Here is a 25,313-nt window from a genome sequence, read left to right on the forward strand (position 1 = left end):
CGGTGGTTGGCTGGCGGCGAGGCGGGCCTGGCAGCTGTTGCTGAGTCCCGCATGGCGCTGGCGGCCCGCCCCGAGGTGCTGGGCTTCCGGGTCCCTACGGAGAGCGGCAAGGCCCTGCTGGTCTGGGGGTTGGAGGAGGGGGCGGAGGTGAGACCCCCTCCCCGCGAGCTGCAGAGCCAGGGCGGGGCCTCCCCGGGTCACCGCCGGAATCGCTGATGCCCAGGGGCACGTGGGGGATAAAACCTCCGCGTTCAGGTTCTCCTGGCACAACCCCGGACACCCCGCCCCTTCTCCAGCCCCCCCCCCCCGTCTCTCGCTGTCCCCCACCGGGCTGGGCTGGGGTGGGGGTACAAGCTCTGGGGCGCGCCAGGGCTGAGGGTTTGAGTGCAGGAGGGGGCTCTGGGCTGGGGCTGAGGGGGCTGTTAGCGCTGGGGATGAGGGGTTTGGGGTGCAGGAGGGGGCTCTGGGCTGGGGCTGAGGGGGCTGTTGTGAGCGCTGGGGATGAGGGGTTTGGGGTGTAGGAGGGGGCTCTGGGCTGAGGACTGGGGCAGGGCTGTAGGAGGAGGTAAGGGCTCTGGACTAGGGGTGTGGGTTCTGGGGTGGGTGCAGAAATGGGTTCAGCGTGTGGGGGGAACTCTGGCCTTGGGCAGGAGGCTGGGGTATGGGGAGGAAGATGGGCTCTGGGAGTGCAGGTTCTGGGGTGGGGCCAGAAATGGGGGTTTTAGGGTGGGGGGCGGGAATCCGGGCTTGGGCAGTGGGTTGAGGTGAGGGGGGTTAAAGGCTCACGATGGAGGAGGTGGGGCTGGGGATTAGGGGCTTGGGGCATAGGAGGATGTTGTGGGTTGGGACTGAAGGATTTGGAGGGTGGGAGAGGAATCAGGGCTGCAGCAGGGGGTTGGGGCATGGGAGAGGGTGTGGGCTATGGGAGATGCTTATCCCAGGCAACTCCTGGAAGCAGTGGTATGTCCCCCTCTAGCTCCTATGTGGAGGCATGGCCAGGTGGCTCTGCTTGCTGCCCTGTCCTCAAGCACCACCCTCACAGTTCCCATTGGCTGCAGTTCCCTTGGCTGCCCCTTCACTTAAGAGTTGGAGGGGGCACATGCTGCTGCTTATGGGAGCCATGGTAGGCAGGGAGCCTACCTTAACCCCGCTGCACCACCGACCAGACTTTTAATGGCCCGGTCAGCAGTGCTGACCAGAGCCACCAGGGTCCCTTTTCGACCAGGCATTCTGGTTGAAGACCAGACACCTGGCAATCCTATTTTTACACCGGTCCCTCAATGTTATAGGTGACAATTTCCTAAATCAAAAAGTGGTGGTGTACGTGATGCAAGAGAATACATTAGACCTCATCATGCCAGTACCGGGTTTACAATGGCTCCAGTGGTGCTAGGTCCACACTTGGAAGAGGTCCACAAAGGGTTAATCCAGCCTGGGCCACAGCCCAACAATGTGAAGAGTCAGCAACTTCCCAGTGCCAGCTGAAACACTCAGCAGCATGGGGAGCGCAGTGTGCAGGTGCAACAGGGACTGAGTGTTGCACGGTATGCTGGGAGTTGTAGTTTGCACGCTGCTGTGTTCCACGGGGGCTTTGGGATCTGTACTGGCAGCTGTACTACTAGTCTCAGGATTCTCCGTGTCGTGCTACCAGCCACCCCAGCTGAAGTGGGTGGAGCAGACTAAAAAAGAATCCCAAGCAAGGAAATGGTCTGGTGCAGGGTGAGGATACCTGGTGCTAATTCCACTCTGCCCTCCCTCCTCCTTGGGGCACAGGGCGGGAACTCCTGTCTCCCCCCATCCCCAAGTCTCCCCCATTCCCCCAGGGGGGTGGGGAGCTGGGGGCAGCCATGGTGCTGGGACTCCCAGGTGGTGTGCAGCCCCCCAGCGACCATAATGCCCAAAGGCTCCTGGATACAGTCTTGACCCTGCAACTTCAGGATGGGAGGTGGTTGTCTGTGGTCTCTGGGAGCAGCGGGGGTGGTGACAGTGGGGCTAGTCAGTGCTGGCTGGTGCACCCCCTGCCAGTGGGAATGCCCAGAAACTGCCCCCTTGCAATCTGAGGAGGGGGTGCAGTGTGGTTTTGGGGGAAAGTGGCAGTTGTGGGACAAGTCTGGGTGCGATATAGGAGCTGGTGGTGACTCCATGGGGGTGTAGGAGAACTAGGGGTTAAGGTGGGAGTTGGTGTGGTGGGGGCGGAGGGAGGGAAGGAGGGGAGAGTCTGGGTTGGCTCAGTGCGGGAGGAATAGTAGAAGGGAGGAAGATGACAGCCCTGGGATGAAAGTAGGGGTGTGGGCAGTAGCAGGGAGATTGAGCAGAGCCTTTCTTTGGGGGTTAGTTGTATGGGGTGGAGGGAGAGCCCAGGTGTGAAGGTTGGGGTAGGATCTTGAGGCTGGATAGTGGTAGCCTTTGGAGTAATGTGTGTGTGTGTGTGTCTCTCAGTGGTTCTTTCTTGAAACATAACTGGGAGTGGGGAGATGCAGGTGTGACACCTCTGACTGCTACATCCAGGATTAATATGGCTCATAAGAGTGACAGTTAAGCACTTACGTTCAGGGCCCCGAGCAGGCCCTGAGTGTTTAAACAAAAAAGACAAAATTAACAACTCCCTTTCATGCAAACCAAATTCAGTGGTATTCTGGGTCCATTGCTGTTAGCCCAGTTCGTTCTCTATGGGCTGAGTAGAGTTGTCAGTCAGGTGTTTCACACTTGGAAGGGGCCTATCACAACCACAGGGCGGCCCACAAATATGTTTGGTGCTGTGCCCTCAAAAGGTTAATCCAGCCCTGGTCATGAAAACAGGAATTAATCACTGAACTAAAAATTAATAGTAACTTAGGTACAAGTGATCATGGCTTGACTACATTTGTATTGTGCAAACAGAATGAATGGCAGATGGGGGGCTTTAAATGGGCCAATTTCACAAAGCTGAAAACAGTTATGAGCCAGATCGTCTGGAAGGGAAGAATTTAATCAGAAAAATGTGAGTGATAATTGGGAATTGAATTCTTTAAGAATGCTTTACTACCTGCCCTGAAAGCCACAATCAAGGAAGTAGGCCATCATTGTTTTAAAAGAACCAAGCTGGTTTAGAGGGGGAGTAAAGGCAGCTATTATATATAAAAAATAAATGGACGAAAGGCGAAGTTGATGATGATAAATATGAATCACAAGCTAGGAGTTGTAGAAAATTAGTAAGGGAGCAAAGGGGACAGAACAAGAAATCTACAGCCAGCAGAGTTCAGGACAGTAAGGAGGAATTTTTAAAGTATATTAGGAACAAAAAGACTCTTAATAATGGTTTTAGGCCATGACTAGATGGCAGTGGTAGAATTCTCAATAGTAATACAGAAAAAGGTTTTAGGGAAGAAAAGTAGATGATGGCGTTATGTCATATGATAATATTTTTCCCATTCTACTAGTATCTCAGGAGGGTGTTAAAACAGCAGCTACTAATGTTAGACATTTTTAAGTAAGTCCATATGTTGTTCCAATAGCGTGTTGTTTTTAAAGCTTGTTGATGACTTGATGGACATTTAATGTTGATTTTCAATAGTCTTGCAACTCTGGAGAAGACTGGAAGAAAGCTAATGTTGTGCTAATATTTGTAAAGGTTAAATGGAAAGACCTGGATAATTATAGGCTTATCAGTCTGAAACTGATCCTGGGCAAGATAATGGAGAAGCTGATATGGGATTTATTTAATAAAGAAGTAATAGAGGGTAATAGGTTTCATACCAATCAACATAGGTTTCAGGAAAATAGATACTGTCTTACTAACTTGGTAACTCTCTTTTTTTTAAATAAGATTACAAGTTTGGTTGAAGGTGTTTGACTTGGGAGTATAGTGCATTTTGATAATTTTATATCATTCTGTTTTTTAACATAAAACACTTGTGACGGGATCCCCAGGGTGCAGCCTGGAACTGTGCCCTCGTAACTCTCTCTAGTCTGGGCTGTCTCTCACAATGCCTTGCTAGTGACCAGGAGCAAACCCCTCCAGGCACTGTGATCACTCAGCACAACCGCATGTGGAGCCCCACTCCTAGCTAGATTGTATGAGTGCTCCCAGACACGCTCATGAATCACAGAGAGAGAGGCTCCAGAGCCAGATCCCCCCAGCTCCCAGCACTGTACCTCAGGAATATACTTTCTTGCACTGCTCAAGATGAGCAACGCAGATTTATTCATTGGTTCACCACTGCATCAATGGAGATGGATAGACACTAGCCTTTGCACCCTGAGCAGTTTTGCTACCGACTTCATACAAACTTACTGGTAAAGATAAACAGTTAAACAAATTTAATGACTACAAAAGAGAGATTTTAAGTGCTAGGCAAAAAGTCAGTTACCAAAATAAAATATAATCACGCTGTCTAAACTTTCAGCCCCGGGCAACAACTAGACTAAGCAGTTTTTCTCACCCCACTGGATATCGCAGTCCTTAATACACAGGTTTGTTCCTTAAAGCTGGGCCAATCTCCTCTGTTGGAGTCTTGTCTGCTTCTCTCTGTCTTAGGGCACGTCTTCACTAGCAACGTCAAAGCGCTGCTTTAAGCTCGGTTGCTTGCAGCATAGATGGGGACAGGAGAAGGGCCCAGTATGTGTCCACTCTGTCTGTTTTATACCCTCAGTCCGTGTGCTTGGAAAACACAAGTCCAGGCATGTCTGGGGCATTGCTCAGGGCTTGTCTACACTGGCAATTTACAGTGCTGCAACTTTCTCGCTCAGGGGTGTGAAAAAACACCCCCCTGAGCGCAGCAAGTTTGAGCACTATAAAGCACCAGTGTAGACAGTGCCTCAGCACTGGTAGCCACGCACCTCGTGGAGGTGGGTTTTTTAGAGTGCTGGGAGAGTGCTGCACCACAACCACACGAGGCATGTTAAAAGTGCTGCCGCAGCAGCGCTTTGACGTTGCTAGTGAAGATGTGCCCTAAAACAGTGAGAAGCAGACAAGACTCCAATAGAGGAGACTGGCCCAGATTTAAGGAGCAAACCTGTATATTAAGGACTGCAATATCTTTAGCATCAGAGGGGTAGCTGTGTTAGTGTGGTTCTGTAAAAACCAGCAAAGAGGCTTATGGCACCTTAGAGACTAGCAGATGTGTTGGAGTATGAGCTCTCATGGGTGTATACCCACTTCGTCAGACGTTTGCAATACCTTTAGCCTTGCCAATGTAGACAAGTCTCCAGGCAGTGTTGAGCAATTCCCCTTTTGTAGCCTCATGCAGGTGAGTCATTGAATTGTAGCTCCTTTGCTGGACAGTGGTTGTTGATGGATTGTTTGAACCCCTGCCCGGCTGTTCTTGATTTTCCTGGCTGTTGCCTTTGGGGAGATGTCTGGCTGATTCCCCAACTTACAGCATGTTTTAGTGACAAGCATACAACACAACTCTCATAACTTCATATGCACTAATGATATACATCTATGAAAGAGAAGTGACTTTCAGCAAGTCATAACCTTTCCCCTGATACCTTACAAGGCCTGCTTTATATGTAAGATAAAAGTTATATAAAAATGAGGAATGTGGGGGTTACGGGATGCTCCCGCAAGGTATAGAATGTCACGATACTCCAAACAGATTAAAAACTGGCTAACTGATAAGTCTCAATGTAATTATAAATGGGGAATCATCATTGATCGGATATGTTTCTAGTGGGGTCCTGCAGGGAATGGTTCTTGAGTCTTAGCTATTTAACATTATTATCAATGACCTGGAAGAAACAAAATCATCACTGATGAAAGTTTGAAGATGACACAAAAATTGGGGGAGAGGTAAATAGAAACAAAGCCTGTAGGCCATACTTACAGTATGGGGGACTCTATCCTGGGAAATAGTGACTCTGATACAGATTTGGGGGCCATGGTGGGTAATCAACTGAACACCAGCTCCCAGTGCTAATGTGATCCTTGGATGAAAAAATGGGGATCTCAAGTAGGAGTAGAGAGGTTATTTCGCCTCTCTCTTTGGCACAGGTGTGACCACTGCTGGAATCCTGTGTCCACAATTCAAAAATGATGTTGATAAATTAGAAACATAAGGAGGAAGGGTAGTGTAGATACCAGTCTAACAGGTGATACTGGTGGTAGAATGTCTGTGCCTAACTGGGTAAAGAATGTCAGTGAAGCCAAACGGCAAAAATTAAGATGTTTGTACACTAATGCGAGGAGCCTAGGTAACAAAATGGAGGAACTAGAGCTACTGGTGCAGGAAGTGAAACCGGATATTATAGGGATAACAGAAACATGGTGGAATAGTAGTCATGACTGGAGTACAGGTATTGAAGGCTATGTGCTGTTTAGGAAAGACAGAAATAAAGGCAAAGGTGGTAGAGTAGCATTGTATATCAATGATGAGGTTAACTGTAAAGAAATAAGAAGTGATGGAATGGATAAGACAGAGTCTGTCTGGGCAAAAATCACATTGGAAAAGAAAGCTACTAGAGCCTCCCCTGAGATAGTGCTTGGGGTGTGCTACAGACCACCGGGATCTGATTTGGATATGGAGAGAGACCTCTTTAATGTTTTTAAGGAAGTAAACACTAATGGGAATTGTGTGATCATGGGAGACTTTTTAACTTCCCAGATATAGACTGGAGGACAAGTGCTAGGAATAATAATAGGGCTCAGATTTTTCTGGATGTGATAGCTGATGGATTTCTTCACCAAGAAGCTGAAGAACCAATGAAAGGGGATGCCATTTTAGTTTTGGTTTTGGTGAGTAGTGAGGACCCCTCATAGAAGAAATGGTTGTAGAGGACAGCCTTGGTTCGAGTGATCATGAGCTAATTCAGTTCAAACTAGATGGAAGGATAAACAAAAATAGATCTGGGACTAGGGTTTTTTATTTCAAAAGGGCTAACTTTAAAAAATTAAGGAAATTAGTTAGGGAGGTGGGCAAAAGATGGGCACCAGCAATTTTCCTCCCGACACTCTGCCCCAAAGTTTTGTAAACATTATTGTACCAAAGTAGAAAATCCAGCTTTCAAAAAATGTGTTCTCGAAACATAAGGAACTGGCACATGAAATTACAAGCCCATTAGCATGAATTTTTAATGAATCAGTAAACTCAGGTTGTACCGTACAACTGGAGAATTGCTAACATAGTTCCTGTTTTTAAGAAAGGAAAAAAAAAGTGATCCGAGTAACTATAGGCCTGTTAGTTTGACATCTGTAGTATGTAAGGTCTTGGAAAAAATTTTGAAGGAGAAAGTAGTTAAGGACATTGAGGTCAATGGTAATTGGGACAAAATACAACATGGTTTTGTAAAAAAAAAAAAAAAAAAAGGTAGATCGTCCCAAACCAACCTGATCTCCTTCTTTGAGAAGGTAACTGATTTTTTAGACAAAGGAAACGCAGTGGATCTAATTTACCTCGATTTCAGTAAGGCATTTGATACGGTTCCACATGAGGAATTATTAGCTAAATTGGAAAAGATGGGGATCAATATGAAAATTGAAAGATGGATAAGGAACTGGTTAAAGGGGAGACTACAGTGGGTCATTCTCCCACCAGCATAGAGCAGCTACACGGGAGACCTTACAGCGGTGCGGCTGCAGCAGTACAACTCTGCTGCGATAAGGTCTGTAATGTAGACAAAGCCTTAGTAGCTAGCTGGGAGGCTGTGAAAAGTGATATTAACATACAAGTATCGCTTTTCACAGCAGCAACTTACTAGCTACCAAGTATAAGTGGCGGGAGGGGGAGGGGGAGAAAATAACCAAAAGGACAAGAACATGCAAAGCACCTTATTTGTGTTTCTACTCTGTTTAGGTCAAGTAAAGACTAGAAACAACTGCACATAATTTTTATTATTGAGTCTGCAAAAAAAATAACAATGATTTGGACATGTATCTATGCATATTTCTTTAGAATCATAGAATTGTAGAATATTAGGGTTGGAAGAAACCTCAGGAGGTCACCTAGTCCAGGGGTCTCAAACGCATGGCGGCCTGCAGAGTTATTTTCTGCAGTCCGCCATAGGCACCGACTCCACCAGCAGCCAAGCTCCCCTCCTCCCCCGCCCAGCGCACCATGTCCCCGCTTCTTTGCCTACCTCCCAGCGCTTAGGACTTTCCAGGAGTGAGGGGGAGGAACAGGAATGTGGCACGCTCAGGGGAGGAGGCAGGGCCAGGGCAGTGAACGAGTTGAAATAGGGGCAGGGAGGGAGCGGAGTTGGGGCAGAGACTTTGGGGAAGGGTTTGGAATGGGGGCGGGGAAAGGGTGAGAAGGGGCAGGGCATGGGCAGGGCCTCATGGACTAGATGAGCAGTCTGAGGTATGAAGTTCAGCATGTATGATTCTTTCTGTGAGTAGTTGGGAAGAATGTTTGTTGAAAGTGGCAAAGTATTTTGTATGAACAATTACTTTGAAAGGTTCCTGCCATTACAGCTGTGTTGATAGACTGTTAGTGTAGGTCATCATCATTATTACTGACCACATAAGGAATAGTTACAGGTGTTTATATTCTATTAAAACTCCTCTTTGCGTTACAATTTTTAAGAAGTTAATACACTGACTTTTAATAGCATACTATATTACTCTTCATTTTTTTCATTTTTGACTATACTTTTATATCATTGTATGAAAAGGTTTCAGCGATGCGGCCCTCAGGCCAATATACTAGTCCTTATGTGGCCCTCGTGGGGATTTGAGTTTGAGATTTCTGATCTGGTCCAACCCCCTGCTCAAAGCAGGACCAACACCAACTAAATCATCCCAGCCAGGGCTTTGTCAAGCCGGGCCTTAAAAACCAATAAAGATGGAGATTCCACCACCTCCCCAGGTAACCAATTCCAATGCTTCACCACCCTCCTAGTGAAATAGTGTTTCCTAATATGCAACCTAGACCTCCCCCACTGCAACTTGAGACCATTGCTCCTTGTTCTGTCATCTGCCACCACTGAGAACAACCGAGCTCCATCCTCTTTGGACTCTGCCCCCCTTCAGGTAGTTGAAGGCTGCTATCAAATACCCCCTCATTCTTCTCTTCTGCAGACTAAATAACCCCAGTTCCCTCAGCCTCTCCTCATAAGTCATGTGCCCCAGCCCCCTAATTATTTTGGTTGCCCTCCTAAAGTTGTTTTTCCTAAAGTTAATTAAGTGGTCTATGAAAAATTGTCAGAGCAGCCACCAGCAGGAGTTGGTGGCCGCACTCTGAAGCCACCAAAAATTTGTTGTGAGAACTGCTGCAGTAGATGGATGTTGGGTCTGATCCAGCCTGGCAGCTCTTGTATTCCTGTGTAAAGAGTCAGAGACAGTATCTGTCCAAACCAAACACTCAAGTTATATTTTACTCATGTTAATTACTCAAGGGGGTTAGAGGAAGACACTGATTGTAGGAAAAATACTCCCTAATTAATAATCAAGGCTCGTGCGGAGTCCCTGTTCACAGTGCCTCTTGATTGCTGCTCTATCTCCTTAGCACTGATCTTTGTTTTTCTCTTTTTTCCTTAGCATTCTCTGTTTTCAGTATTTTCTGAATTTGGGTTGCTGTATTCAGTTCGAGTTCACAGAAATGCTGCAGTCGCGGGGCCTGGGTTTTATGCTCTGGTCAAGTTCTATTCAGCTAGAGATGCCTGCAGAGCCCAACGCGCGTGCAACAGGCAAAGATTATTTCAGAAATCTCCCTTAAAGGTAAGTGAATTAAAACAAGGTGTAACTTCCAGTTATTGGCTGAGAGGTGTCTAGGAATAGGGTGCTATCCTGGAGTCTCCAGGAATTAAAGATTCATCTTTAGAGATTATGTCAAGTAATGGAACCTCCAGGCAGATGTCCAACCAAAACTGGCAACCCTAGGGTATCCCTTTAAATAGTTTTGATCCCTCTAGTGTACTCGGCGTGTTCCGTAGTTTAGAAACCACGCAGAGCAGTAGTGTGTATATGTAACTAGGTGTTGTGTATAGTTAGTAAACATGGTTATTTGGTCCCCGCTATGGCCATGTGGTTCCTTCATGTGTATAAAAAGCAAAACACACAACAGACTATTACCTAATTCCAAGTCAGGACTCCTTCACATGGTTAGTAAGGTCTCTGTCTGGAAGAACGGGGAAGGGACATAGACTGGGGCCCTGAGATATCTGCCTCGGGGCTCAGTGTGGTGCTGATGCAGGGAAACAAGTGGCTGTAGAATCTTCTCCATTTGAGAGTGGGGCTCCTGGTCCTTGAAGCCCTGTATCTCGATGGCACGTTAGGGTCTTGCTGGACCCCCACGCAGATCCAGCAGTAAATCATTCCCTTTATTTCCGCTCTCTCAAGGGTAACTGCTGGAATGCTCTGTTACACTAACATCACTACCACACTCTCCTGGAACCACTGCTTCTGTGGGGTGGGGCATCATGTCTCACAGCCACGGATGGCAAGACTGCATTTGCTGCCTCCCAGGACCGCCGCTGCCTCTGAGGAGGACAGGGAGTGGGGTACCATCACCCTTGTCCTCCCAGAGCTATTAACACTGGTTCCTCAGTGGGACCCTGGGGCACTAAGGGCCTGGTCATATGGAACAGGAAAAGCAGTGCTAGTGAATACTTACAGCTCCCTGCTTACAAAGCCAGTCTCATCTAATCCATCTAGGGCTTTTCTCCTCTGGGCAGGTTTGCATTTGCACCAGACAGAAGGCCTTTCAGCAGCAAGTCCTTGCTCTGAGGAGTTACAAGTGTAAGGAATTAGCCAATTACTACCTTGGCTTCAATGGCTGGTCGAACCGGATCATTACGGTAAGAAGCCCTTCTCGTATTCTTTTCCTCCCTCCGTCATCCCTTCCTGATCCCTTATTCTTGATCTGGGGAACTGATGGAGGGATTCAAAATGGGGGAGTGACTTGGTCTGATCGACGGGCAGTGAAGAGAGACTTAGCAGCTGCAGTTTGGACAAGATGTCAGAGAATTACCTGGTTATTGGGTAGACCAGCCAGAAGGAGTTGCTGTACTGGGGGAGGTAATGAGTACAGAAGCTTAGCCTAGCACTAGAGCTAGACATGGAGGTACCAGATCTTCAAACTGTGGGGAAGAGAGAAAAGCCAAGATCTAGCAATACTCTGCGTGTGACACAAGCAGTCAAAGACATCTTGGAGATTGCAAGCCTGATTGGCAGAGAGGGTGGTGGCTGCTGGAGCTTCTTGAAATAAAATGCTTGGCCCTCAGGGTAGAAAGTTTGGACATGCCTGCGCTGGCTTCACCATAGTTATTGGGCTCAGTGTTTATATCACAGCCATCCTTTCTGGTCATAAAAATCTATTAATCTCTTTCCTACCATCCCTGCCCTCACCAGGTTTCAGCTAATGGGTGTAGTAAATGAAGGCCCTGATAAAGGCCTAGTATGAGGCCTGAGGCCTGAACTAAAATAATGGCCAAGACTTTGCTAACATAAAGCAAAGTGAAGCTGTGAGCCAGAGGCAGGCCCTGCTCACAGAAACTGGCAAGGAAAGGGCTGATGCTGCAAGAAGATACATACCTAAAAGGTACTGGACACTAGAGATCAGAACATTCACATACTTGTACATTCCACACAGATAACAAGGAACAGATTCACCCATCCCAATGACAGGGGTAAAAGGGTAATATGATGGATAGAGTTATTTTGTTCAAACCAACATGTACAAGGTGAGAGGCGGCACCTTACTACGTAGAGGGGTTGTACCTTCCTACGTAGAAAAGTTGTACCTCAATACGTCAGGAGCGATGTGTAACTTGTTTGTACCTGTGTATAAGAATGCATCCTTGGGGCAATGTCTTTGTCCGGCCTAGGGGGCAGTGGAAAGTCCCGCCACTGACTGAGCCGGGTCCATTGCCATGAGGCACTTTTCTCGTAGTATGCCTTGAGTTAGGCTAAGAAACCTACAGGGAACTGCAATTGTGTCCGAGCGCAATAAACCTGGCCGACGTGCCTTCGTACCTTACTAGACTCTGTGGTCATTGGGGGTTCTCTTCGGGTCTGCTGTGTCAGCTATCTGCAGAGCTGGGACAGCACAAGAGGGAACACACGCACGCAGCCGAGTGATACCAACAAGGAGAGAGCAGAGCACCACACCGGTAGCATCTGAGAACACCTCTGACAACAATGGGCATCCTCTCTTATGCAGATAAAACTAGCTCCCTGGATGGACCCCATGCCATCTCTCTGCCTCCCCTCTCTCACTGCTATCCCCAACTCTTCAACCAGTTGCACAGTTCCTGGGGTACTAAAATACCGGTCTTAGCGCCACTTCCCAAGGAAACCTTTCTTGAGCCCCATGCAACAGCTCCCTTCCATGTTTCTGCAGTATCTTTTCTCAGCCACAGAGGTTCCTGTTGCCGATCTCCTAGTCAGTGCCGACACTGATGATTGTCTAAGTATTGACAAATGCAAAGTAAAAGCTGCATAAAAATCCTTCTGTGATGGTTTGAAAATGTAAATCCCAACAGCTGCAGAATATTTCTGGGTTTGACGTGGAGAATGAGGAGCTTGGAGGGTTACCAGAGAGGCAGTGCCTGAAATACCTGTGCGTTGTGGAAGTAACACTGCCCCATCATGGGATCTGCACCAGAGGACTTGGCATTGGTGAGGCATACGTAGAAAATGGCCGAGGTACGTGTCCAGTGCAATTTGGTAACTTTGTGATTGTCCGTGTTGATCACTTCCACTCTGCTAGACGTTCAAAGGCACTAGAATATTGCACTGCAGGGTGGGCCAGCGCACTACCAGCTTGTCCAGCTAGGTGTTCGTAATAAACGCTGTGGGATACCAAAGCTACAGGGCCAGCACTCTTCTCTGCCTTCCTTTCCTCTCTGTTTTGTATTTCTATCTCTCTCGTCTCCTTTCCTTTCACTTCTTTCTTTAGTGCTCATTTGCACTCCATCACAGGCACTTTTCTTGAATGCATTATGTGTAAGGCTAAGTTTTTGTCACGGATACTTTTACTAAAAGGTCAGGGACAGATCATGGGCAATAGACAAAAAATCACAGAAGCCTGTGACCTGTCCCTGACTTTCACTAAAAGTATCCCTCACAAAAGGGGTAGACAGGTTCAGCACCCACTGTGGTGCAGGGAACACTGGGGTCCCTCAGCTTGCGTGGCTGGGCTTAGGGTGACCAGATATCCCGATTTTATAGTGACAGTCCTGATTTTTGGGTCTTTTTCTTATATAGGCTCCTATTACCCCCCCACCCCATCCCGATTTTTCACATTTGCTATCTGATCACCCTAGCTGGGCTGCTGTGGGGTTCGCCTGCCATGGCTTGGCAGCTGCAGGAGGGTTCCCCCAATCAGCGTGGGGGCTGGCAGCTGTGGAGGCAGGGCTGGCTGGGAGCTCTGCCCCGAGGCAGAAAAGATCAGTGGAAGTCACGGATTCTGTGACCTCCATGACGTGATTGTAATCTTAATGATGTGAAATGGATTTGATACTTGTTCAGTTCTGAGTGGACAGAGTGTCTGCATCTCACACGCTAGCTGGCAGCAGGGCTCTGCGCTGTCAGGTTGGCTGCTATGGGTGTTAGATGTAAACTCTTTGGGGAAGGAATGGTGTGTCACTGTATGTCTGTACAGTGCCTAATACCATAGGGCCCTGGTCAGGGTTGAGGTTTCATGGCACTTCCATGTTACAAATAATTTTAAAAGTGCTGCAGTAAAGTGCAGTCTTCCTACCAGAGTAATATGAGTTACTGGGTGAGTGTTTGCTTATCAGAAGGGATTTAACTGTGGGTAGTACTGTATGACCATCATGCTTTCAAATGTCATCTTTGAAAATAACACACTGCTGCCTTGTTGGGTTTAGATCCCCTTGAGTTTGTCATGAAAACAGGAAATGTTCAGAAACTTGCAGCTGAGAGAGCTCTGTCGGATGCATTTCAGAAGATACTTCTCATAGTTTTAGGTAAGGCATTTTTATACATTGATTATAAATATCTGGAGAGTTTTGTCTGAGAATAGTTGTGTTGTAGGTTTCATAGTAGTGAATAATAACTATTATAAATATATTTTCTCAGAAGTGTTGCTTAGGGTTGAAAGCTTTGTTGTACAGACAAAACTACACAGGATCTTTTCGGGGGCAAGACAAAGATGCCACATTTATTATTATAACAATCTGATTTATGACCAATAACTAATATCTTAATCCATATACACACACATTATACCTAATACACACACACATACACATCCATCAGATGTTCTGCAGCCGCTGCACAGTTACCAGTCCTGAAGATAGCTTGAGTTCATGGCTTGATTTTGCAGCTTGGGTTCGTAGCTCGTGGCAGTAACTGGCCAGGAAAACCGGGCACAAGGCCGAGCTGGGTCTCTGTTGGCCTGCACCGATGTCCTTCCATGTTGGCAGCAGAATGTTACCCTCCAAAGTTTTCCATCTCACCCATCCTTTTTGTAGGCCTTAGTTTGAATCCGGAGTCTATAGGTCTTGCTGTGTCACGCTGCCTCTGGGTTTGGTGATCGATCACTCGTCAATTGCAGGTGCGACTTTCAGCCTGGGACCTGGCTTTGATCTTCCTTCTATTGTACCTTTTCTGTTTAGGGTGGACTCTTCTTACTTTGTCAGGGCTCTTGTCTGCATCTTCAGCTGGTGGGGTTTGAACTTTATTTCATCAGGACAGGCTGGGGCTGGAGGTTGATTCCATCATCCATACATGCCTCATTCACACATCTAAACTAAACTAATAAGATTACAGCAGAGTTTGTAAAAATGAAGGTTGGAGGAAGCTTTTACAAAATGGAGTGAGCGTTTTAAAATGGGGTTTGAATTACAATATGGCAAACAATGAACAGAAGTTACAATGTAGGCAAGTGTAGTGAATGGTGAACAGAAGTTACATTAATAAAGTGAACAATTAAAAACAATTTCATTTATCAGTTCTACAGCTTCCTTGTTTGGTCTCAGCTGAAAGTTTAAATTTGTATATGTTTGCAAAGTTTGCAACAACTAAGTCAGCCATTTGAATCAGCTAAGTGGAAGAAAAATATACTTGGCATATTGTAAAGGAAAAATTAGGTATTTTTGGTATATAGATAACTGAAACAGCCAAATGTCTAAAAACCCGGAATCTTTCCAGTGCAAACCCTGCATTAATACTATATTAAGGTTGTAAATTTGAACACAAATCCAAGATTTGAAGAGGTTAAGGCTCCAATAGCAACATTAACCCAGCCACACCAATACACATGATTTGTGACTACTGGCTAGCTTTCTGCCGTCTCTGACCTGCAGTGTGGTGAGTTGTGTATTTTGTAACTGTTTTGCTCAGTGTTGTACCTGTTACCTGGGGCTCTCTCCTCCTTGAGCTTTATAGTTGTTGTGTCAGAACCTGGTTCCTAGCCTACACAGGAATTCTGGATACCTTCTCTCCTCTTGACCTGCTGCTCATGAACAGGGAAGAATTGGTAGGGGACGTAAAAGTGGGTGGCAGCCTGGGCAGCAGTGACCATGAGATGGTCGAGTTCAGTATCCTGACAAAAGGAAGAAAGGAGAACAGCAAAATATGGACCCTGGACTTCAGAAAAGCAGACTTTGACTCCCTCAGGGAACTGATAGGCAGGATCTCCTGGGAGGCTAATATGAGGGGGGAAGGAGTCCAGGAGAACTGGCTGTATTTTAAAGAAGCCTTATTGAGGGCGCAGGAACAAAGCATCCCGATGTGCAGAGAGAATAGCAAATATGGCAAGCGACCAGCTTGGCTTAAGAGAGAAATCTTGGGTGAGCTTAAACACAAAAAAGAAGCTTACAAGAAGTGGAAACTTGGACAGATGACTAAGGAGGAGTATAAAAAATATTGCTCGAACATGCAGGGGTGTAATCATAGCGATCGGGGGAGGTCCTGGAAGACTGGAAAAAAGCTAATGTAGTGCTTATCTTTAAAAAAGGGAAGAAGGAGGATCTGGGGAACTACAGGCCAGTCAGCCTCACCTCAGTCCCTGGAAAAATCATGGAGCAGGTCCTCAAGGAATTAATTTTGAAGCAGTTAGAGGAGAGGAAAGTGATCAGGAAGAGTCCGCATGGATTCACCAAGGGCAAGTCATGCCTGACTAACCTAATTGCCTTCTATGATGAGATAAGTGGCTCTTTGGATGAAGGGAAATCAGCGGATGTGTTATTCCTTGACTGTAGCAAAGCTTTTGGTACAGTCTCCCACAGTATTCTTGCCAGCAAGTTATAGTAGTATTGGCTGGATGAATAGACTATAAGGTGAATAGAAAGCTGGCTAGATTGTTGGGCTCAACGGGTAGTGATCAATGGCTCCATGTCTAGTTGGCAGCTGGTATCAAGAGGAGTGCCCCAAGGGTTGGTCCTGGGAACGATTTTGTTCAATATCTTCATTAGTGATCTGAAGGATGGCGAGGACTTTACCCTCAGCAAGTTTGCAGATGACACTAAACTGGGAGGAGTGGTAGATACGCTGGAGGGTAGGGATAGGATACAGAGGGACCTGGACAAATTAGAGGATTGGGCCAAAATAAATCTGATGAGGTTCAACAAGGACAAATGCAGAGTCCAGCACTTAGGATGGAAGAACCCCATGCACTGCTACAGACTAGGGACTGAGTGGCTAGGAAGCAGTTCTGCAGAAAAGGACCTAGGGGTTAAAGTGGACGAGAAGCTGGATATGAGTCAACAGTGTGCCCTCGTTGCCAAGAAAACTAACGGCATTTAGGGCTGTATAAATAGGAGCATTGCCAGCAGATCAAGGGACACGATCATTCCCCTCTATTCAGCATTGGTGAGGCCTCATCTGGAGTACTGCGTCCAGTTTTGGGTCCCACACTGCAAGAAGGATGTGGAAAAATTGGAAAGAGTCCAGCGGAGGGCAACAAAAATGATTAGGGGGCTGTAGCACATGACTTATGAGGAGAGGCTGAGGGAACTGGGATTATTTAGTCTTCAGAAGAGAATGAGGGGGGATTTGTTAGCTGCTTTCAGCTACCTGAAAGGGGGTTCCAAAGAGGCTAGATCTAGACCAGGGGTTGGCAACCTATGGCACGCGTGCCAAAGACGGCACATGAGCTGATTTTTAATGGCACGCTGGGGCCTGCCGGGACTCTAGCGTGCCATTAAAAGTCCTACCAGCGCAGCAAGCTGCAGGGTCCATGCTTCCGGGCCGGAGTGTCCGGCTGAGTGCAGCAAGCTGCCGGCCCCTCCCCTGCCTTCCCCCCCTTCCCCTGGAGCCCTGCCGCTGCACGCGCAGCACTCTGGGGGCCAGGGCTGCGTGCTCCCGCAGGGTAGTGTTTGGCTCCATGGGGAGAGAAAGACGCTCCCTGCTCATCCGGAGCCCTGCAGCCGTGTGCACAGCATTCTGTGGGGTGGGGCTGTGCGCGCGGCAGCGGCAGGGCTCCGGATAAGCGAGGAGCCTCATGGTAAGGGGGCTGGGGGGGGGTTGGATAAGGGGTGGGAGCAGTCTGGGGACAGGGAGCAGGGTGGATTGGATAGGGGGATGGGATCCCGGGGGTGGTGGTTAGGGGTGGGGGTCTCTGGAGGGGACAGTCAGGGAGCAGGGGGGTGGATGGGGCATGAGAATCCCAGAGTCTGTTAGGGGGTGGGGGTGGATAGGGGTCAGGGAACAGGGAGCAAGGAGGGTCCTGGGGGGGCAGTTAGGGTGGGGGGTCTCTGGAGGGGGTAGTCAGGGGGGCAAGAAGCTCAGGGGTTGGATGAGTCGGGAGTTCTGGGAGTCCTGTCAGAAGGCAAGGGTGTGGAGAGGGGTTGGGGCAGGCGGGGGGCGGGGCGGATTTATATGGGTCCAGAGTTCTGGGGGTCCTGTCAGGGGATGGGGAGTGGTTAGATAGGCATGGGAGTCCGAGGGGTTCTGTCTGGGTGCGGGGGTGTGGATAAGGGTTGGGGCAGTCAGGGGACAGGTAGGGGGTAGGTTCCTAGGGGGGCAGTCAGGGGACAAGGAGCAGGGAGGCTTAGATAGAGGATATGGTCCTGGGGGGAAGTTAGGGGCAGGGGTCCCAGGAGGAGGTAGTCAGGGGACAAGGAGCGGGGGGGTTGGGGGTCCTGAAGGAGGCAGTCATCCAGCCCTCTGCCCTGAGCCCTGCACCCCTTCACACACACACCGCAGGCCCCTGCCCTCAGCCCTGTACCACCCAGCCCTCTGACTCCTTCACCACCACCCCCCACGACCCCAGCCCTAACTCTGGCACCCCCACACATACTCAGCCCCCCCTGCCCTGACACCTGCACCCCCTCACATGCACCCAGCCCTCTGCCCTGACTCTTGCACCCCCCACATCCCCAGCCCCTCCACATCCCATGCACCCTGCACATCCCCACCCCCACTCTGAGCACCAAATGGGAGCTCCTGCACCCCCCCTCACATTCCCACCTGCACCCCTCACACCGAATGGGAGCTGCCCAGGCAAGTGCCCCCACACCCAAACCTCCTGCCCCAACCCTGAGCCCCCTCACCCAGTCTAGCTCCTGGCCAGACCCTTCACCCCCGACCCTGTGCTCAGTGTGTTCCCACCCTCAGCTCAGTGCAGAGAGAGGAAGAGAATGGGCCAGAACCAGGGAGAAGGTAGGTACCCACTGTATGTGGGCAGGGCTGGGACCCCAGACCGGCAGCAGGGTGAGTGGGTCCGGCAGCCGGGATCCCGACTGACAGGAGCCGGCGGATGGAACCCCTGAGCGGCAGTGGGCTGAGCCGCTCTGCCCACAGCCGATCTGGGGTCCTGGCTGCTGGCCCTGCACAGCCTGCTGCTGGTCTGGGGTTCTGGCTGCCAGACTCTTCCCAGATGGGTCTGTTCACTGCTGGCCTAGGTGAACAGAACCCCAGACCAGCAGCAGGCTGAGCCAGCCAGCGGTGTAAGATCAACATTTTAATTTAATTTTAAATGAAGCTTTTTAAACATTTTGAAAACCTTGTTTATTTTACAATACAACATTAGTTTTGTTATATAATATATAGACTTGTACAGAGAGACCTTCTAAAAAACATTAATATGTATCACCGGCCCGCGAAACCTTAAATTAGAGTGAATAAATGAAGACTCGGCACACCACTTCTGAAAGGTTGCCGGCCCCTGATCTAGACTGTTCTCAGTGGTAGCAGATGACAGAACAAGGAGTAATGGTCTCAAGTTGCAGTGGGGGAGGTTTAGGTTGGATATTAGGAAAAACTTTTTCCCTAGGAGGGTGATGAAGCACTGGAATGGGTTCCCTAGGGAGGTGGTGGAATCTCCTTCCTTAATGGTTTTTAAGGTCAGGCTTGAGAAAGCCCTGGCTGGGATGATTTGGTTGGTGTTGGTCCTACTTTGAGCAGGAGGTTGGACTAGATGACCTCCTGAGGTTTCTTCCAACCCTAATCTTCTATAATTCTATATATTTTATCTTATCTATCTATTGTACTTATATGGCTACCACTATCATAGTACCTGAGTCTGCACTCAGAGCTAGTATTCCAAGCTCAGGGGAAAATGTGCTAGCTCTCATCAAGTATAACTAGCGGTGTAGCCATGGTAGTGGTTGCGGCAGCATGTGTAATCCGCAGTGATTTGTGCTAGCTGTGCTGCTGCTGCGCGTGCTACCAGAGCTGCGATTTATGCTTGTGCCAGCTTGATGGGAGCTAGCAGCAGTATGTCTGCATGAGCTGGGAATCACACCCCTAGCTCACACTGTAGACATAGCCTAAGGGTGAAATTTTCAGACAGACTTGGGCTGCTGAGTCACTTGTGCACTCTTTAGAATTTTATTCCAAGGGCTTTGCCCAAGGTTGCAGGAACTCTGGCAGAGCGGGGAATCCAACCCAGGTCTCCTGAGTCCCAGGCTCCGTAACCCTGGGCTATTCTTAAAATAACACATACAATAACTGCACTGTCTACAGGGAGCCCAGAGAGACACTGGCCGTGTGTTGATACAGAAAGCCTGGCATGACCTGAGGCAAGGCAATTGAGATTACTCAGGTGGCCTATGCTCTCCTCCTTTTCCAGGTTTGTCATTAGGGCCGGAGAAAGGCCCTTATGTTTTGGGAACGCCTCCATGGACATTCCTGAAAATGAATCCTTTAGTCCATGAGCATTTAACTTATCCCTGTCACAAGTTGCATGGAAGGGAAGAGGGTTTGTGGAACAGCATTTGAACCTGACTTTTGATTAACTATTGAATTGGACACACACCCACCATCTGAACATAGATGCCTCATGGGTGCTGATCTGTCTATACTTTGTTTAAATGAATAACTCCTAAAATTGCATCAAACATCAATTTATTTATTTATTTATTTGCATTTAAGAAACACGGTCGGTTTCTAGTCTGATGATTTTGATGGAGCAGATTTGGTGTTTAATATTTTTCATGAGTAGAGGAATATGCAGCAATCTTTCCAGCAAACACTGATTCCCATTCTCAGGCCCTGATAAAGCAAAGCACTTAAACGTGGGCTTAAGTTTCATGAAATCAATGGGATCTGAATATGTGCTTAAATGCTGTGCTGAATCAGGGCCTAAATTCCCACCACTGGCTTAGACTTTTAAAATGTCACTTAGGCCATGTCTATCCTACAAAGCCTGTGCTAGCATAGCCCCCTAGTGTAGACGCAGTTTATGCTGACACAAGGAGTTCTGCTGCCACAGTAACACCGCTTCTCTGAGCAATGTTAGCTAAGCTGACAGAAGCACTCTTCTGTTGACATAACTGCATCTACACCGAGGGTTTTGTCAACATAGTTATAGTTGGTTTGGGGGAGTGACTTTTTTCACACTTCTAGCCAATGTACTTATAGCCCAGGTCTGAAGTAGATTTCTGGAGTAAAATATCTGCTGGGTTTCCTACTGTCAGACCTGACACTCTTGCAGCGGCAGGTAAATAGCATCCTCTTGTTTGTTTGTACCCTGCTTTCCACAGATTCTGGCTCCTCTGCCTTTCCAGTCTCTACTCGGTCTAGTTAAGTGCCTTTTATTTTTCTGCCTGATCTGGAAAGCAGATGCTCTAGGCCAGAGGAAGGAATGGGGTACAGAGTGTACAAAGTAATTTCACAGCCTGGCATAGTCAGACTAGTTCGTGCACAGTGGGCTCTCAAATGAGGGGCACGAGGAGTAGCTTCATAAATCATTGGGTTCCCTTCTTAGCAGGTGCTCTCAGATCTCCCATATCTCCGACTCCACACAAAAGTCTAATCCCTTAAAACCTAATCCTGCTCCCACTGACGTCAGCTGGAGTCTTTCCATTGTTGTTAATGGAAGCAAGATTGGGTCCTTAATCCTCAATCCATATGTGAGAGCAGCCCCCACAGGCTCTTCTTCTTACCCTGCATGCAATGTGGCAATTACTACGTGTTACTTGCATCACTGTGGTCAGTTTTATCTTACACAGTAAAGGTATTTGCATTCCTTAAAGGAACAAATGAGCTATAACCCCTATGCCAGGGCCGGCTCCAGGCACCAGCGCAGCAACCTGGTGCTTGGGGCAGCCAAGGGGAAGGGGCAGCATGTCCGGCTCTTCGGCAGCAATGCAGCGGCAGGTCCCTTGGTTCATCTTGGAGGGAAGGACGTGCTGCTAAAGAAAGCGACATGATGGAGCTGCCGCCGAAGTGCCGCCGATCACGATCACGGCTTTTTCTTTTTTCCACCACTTGGGGCGGCAAAAACCCTGGAACCGACCCTGCCCCACACCTGCCCTATGCCAACAATGGGAAGATAAAATTAGTACCTACTCCATCTCTGAGCTTTCTAAATCGCCGGTCCCCATGGGATTGATGCTCTTGGCCCTCCATGCATTTATAAAGCAGAATAATAAAGCTCAGTCCGGTCTTGAGAGAGTATGGAATCATTTTGTGGTCACTAAATCGAGTGGTAAGAAAACACCTCCTTAGTTCTCTTGTTGCATGCTTGTTTCAGAGAATGGTAAGGTGGCTGTGGAGTACAACTCTGCCCAAGAGGAACCTATTGATTCCTTAACAGACGAGGAGCTGAAGGGACTTATTCAGGTAAATAGCATCTGTTTTGTCTTGCACTGGCCCATGACAGGCATTCCACTACAAAGGAAGCAGAATGAGCAACAGACTGTCATCATGCCACCTCGGCCAACAATAGGAGGGAATGTAGACACCAACTTGCTCAGGCACATGTCCTGAGCCTGGCATGTGGGAACTGATTTCCAGTTTGTCATGCTTGAATACAAGCAACAATCATTACAAGTCCCTTTATCATGTATCTAGTAGATCCTAAAAATGCATTTCTTCTTACCGTGTCCTAGAGTATGGTTGTAATTATTCAGTATACTGAGATTTTAAAACTTATTATTTTCTTGATATCATTACGCAAAATTCTGTATTTTTTAAAATAGCATAGGAGACACTTGGGATGCTGTGTAGAGACCATGTTCTCAGCCACATTGTAACAGCCCCAGAAGTATAACTCATGACAAAGCCCAGGCCCCCGCTTCCTGTAGCATTTTGTGGGAGTGACACTCTCATTAAGGTTCCAAATGAGTCTTTAGAGCGGTTTTAAAATAAATAACTCTCCTTTGGGTTGAACATCATCTACTTGCTCTGAAGCTGACAGCAAAGAGTTCACAAAGGGATCTCAGTAAACTGGGTGAATGTGTGACAACATGAAAATGATTGTTGATAAGTGCAAAATGATGCACATTAGAAAAAATAATTCTAACTACACATACAAATGATGGGGTCTAAGTTAGCGCAAGGTAGATCTTGGAGTCACTGTGGATGGTTCTCTGAAATATCTGCTCAACGTGCAACAGCAGTCAGAAAAACTAACAATGTTAGGAACCACTAGGAAAGGGACAGATAATAGAAAATAATATAATGCAGCTATATAAATCCGTGGTCCACGTAAAACTGGAGTACTGCATGCAGTTCTGGTCACCCCGTCCCAAAAAAGATATTGGGAAAGGTGCACAAAAGGGCTACAAAAATGATTAGGGCTATGGGACAGCTTCTATACCTGAAGAAGTTAAAAAGGCTGGGACTGATCAGTTGAGAAAAGAAATGACTAGGGGTAGGCTAGGAAAGAGGTGTATAAATTCACGAATGGTGTGAAGAAAATAAATAGGGAAGTGTTATTTACCCCTTCACATAATGCAGGAACTAGTGGTCACCTTATGAAATTAGTAGGCTGCCAGTTTAAAACAAACAGAAGAAAGTACTCCTTCACACAACGCATTGTCAACCTGCAGAACTTATTGCCAGGGAATGTATGAAGGCCAAAAGCATAACTAGGTTGAAAAAAGAATTAGATAAGTTCAGGTCCCTCAATGGCTATTGGCAAAGATGGTTAAGGGTGCAATCCCATGTGCTGGGTGTCCTTAAACCACCAACTGCGAAAGCTGGGACTGAACCACTGCGGATGGATCACTTGAAAATTATCCTGTTCTGTTCATTTCCTTTGAAGCATCTGACACAAGCCACTGTCAGAAGACAATATACTAGGCTAGATGGACCATTGATCTGAGCCAGTATGGCTGTTCTTATGTTCCCTAAGCCCAAACGTGATTACTTGTAAGGGTTGACTGAAATCTGTTAATTTTGCTTTATGTTAGAATACAAATGAAATCTTTTCAATGGAAAAAAAAATCATAATTCCTGTGCTGGACGTAAAAATAACTGAACTTTTAAATTCAACCCTTACATGTAGGCTTGAATAAGAAATAGTCACCTTGCTTAGTCTGAAAGCAGTGGGACTTTCTGTGGCTGTTCAGTTCAAAATGTTTCTCCTTCGTCTAAAGGAATGCATCAGACATGTCACAACACAGTCAGCCCACAGCACATGTGGGCATTGTGCAGCACCCCCAGCAGTTTGGGTGGAGGAAATGTCTCAGTGAACCTCCTGATGCATTAGTTCTCTCAAAGTGCACGTAGGCAAAGCAGTGGTTTCGTAATTACAGCATTCAAACAGGGGTTCCTTTTAGTTCTGTATCTAATATATTTACAGTGCGAAGTGCCGTGGAATTGCCTTAGGTTATTTTATATCCTTTTTGTTAAAGAAAGATATGGATCTCTTGCTGTGTAGAGCTATTTTGTTCTCCATTTAAATCTTCCTTTCCATTGCCCCTTCCATCTGAGTATATCAAAGGGCTTTAAAGCCCCCAGACCAATTGGTTTACTCATGGTCAATGGGAAGTTTGTGGTAAAGCCAAGAAACAAAACCTAAATCTGATCTGTCCTGAGCTTTAAGCACAAAATTGTCTTCCTCTCTTGGTGGCTTGTGGGATTTGAACTAACATCATCTCTCAGGGCTTGTCTTCACTGCCAGGGTAAGTCAACCTAAGTTATGCTACTCCAGCTACAGGAATAACGTAGCTGGAGTCGACGTAACTTAAGTTGACTTACCCCGGTGTCTTCACCGCGCTGCGTCAATGGGAGCCACTCTCTGGTCGACTTCTCTTACCCTTCTCAGAGAGGTGGAGTACCAGGGTCCACCGGAGAGTGCTCTGCAGTCAATTTAGTGGGTCTTCACTTGACCCACTAAATCGACACCAGCTGCATCAATTTCCCCCGTAGAGAAGACAAGTCATCACTCTCAACACACAAACTAGTGAGCCAGCTACTCATGATAAACTTGAAAGGGGCAGCTTGGGAGAAAGAGATTCCTTTTGCTTCATTGGCTTGTGGCGCTGGTCAGTCACAGAAATTAGCAGAGACGCTGGCTACCCAGAATGGAGAGCTGATTATTGACAGACTCCCCATCCAATGTTCTTGCACTGACACGATTCCAGGCAGGCAGTTTTTTCCTGAAATGTGATTAAAATATGATGGTTCATTCTGCATTTCCAAGAGATGGCAAGGAAGGTTAAAATGTGGTGCTGGTTAGCAGATATGCTCTTAATTTCTCTTTCCAGGTCAATGACTTGTCCTTGGAGCAGCTGAACCTTGAAGAAGAAGAAGAATTCTTGTCTGATTTCTGTTTTGATGAAGAGCACCTTCTGGAGGAGAGACAATCTAATTAGTGTGGCTTAAAGTATTCTGGGAGTTTTACAGTATTTCAAAACGTTGCTCAGGAATGAAAGCATAAGGCTGTGACATTGCACATGCTAAATGTTTTAGATGCCTTATTTCTTTCTGATTATACAGTGGTGGAAATAAATGGATCATCTACTGTTACTAAAATAAAGACAGACAAACATAGCTAAGGATCCCCTAGTTCATCCCTTCCTTCATGGGCCCTGAAAACACCAGGATTGCCTACATTGCCTTCATCATGGGCATAACAGCTGCAGCCCTGCATTAAGATAGATTATAATCAAACTTCATGCTTCAGGGTTTCAGCAGGTCAACCTGCGGGGGTCAGGAAGATATTTTTTCCCTCAGTGCACAATTGGCCAGGTATAGTCTCTGAGAGAGCAGAGAGCAGGTGGATGCCTGCCACAGGAAACATTAAGTAGCTGCA

General features: G+C 47.3%; 1 protein-coding gene across 1 annotated transcript; it reads left to right on the top strand.

The window, feature by feature from the left end:
- The first annotated feature begins 9 nt into the window (after positions 1–9).
- Positions 10–25,059, top strand: RDM1 (RAD52 motif containing 1). Its single transcript, XM_050935093.1, is given in 8 exon segments — positions 10–174; positions 176–229; positions 9,455–9,634; positions 10,591–10,713; positions 12,400–12,562; positions 13,750–13,848; positions 21,804–21,892; positions 24,766–25,059. Coding segments are annotated over 8 exon segments (939 nt in total). The 5' UTR covers positions 10–51; the 3' UTR covers positions 24,874–25,059.
- Positions 25,060–25,313: the final 254 nt, after the last annotated feature.

The sequence above is a fragment of the Gopherus flavomarginatus genome, chromosome 25 (assembly GCF_025201925.1).
Source record: "Gopherus flavomarginatus isolate rGopFla2 chromosome 25, rGopFla2.mat.asm, whole genome shotgun sequence".
Taxonomy (NCBI): Eukaryota; Metazoa; Chordata; order Testudines; family Testudinidae; genus Gopherus; species Gopherus flavomarginatus.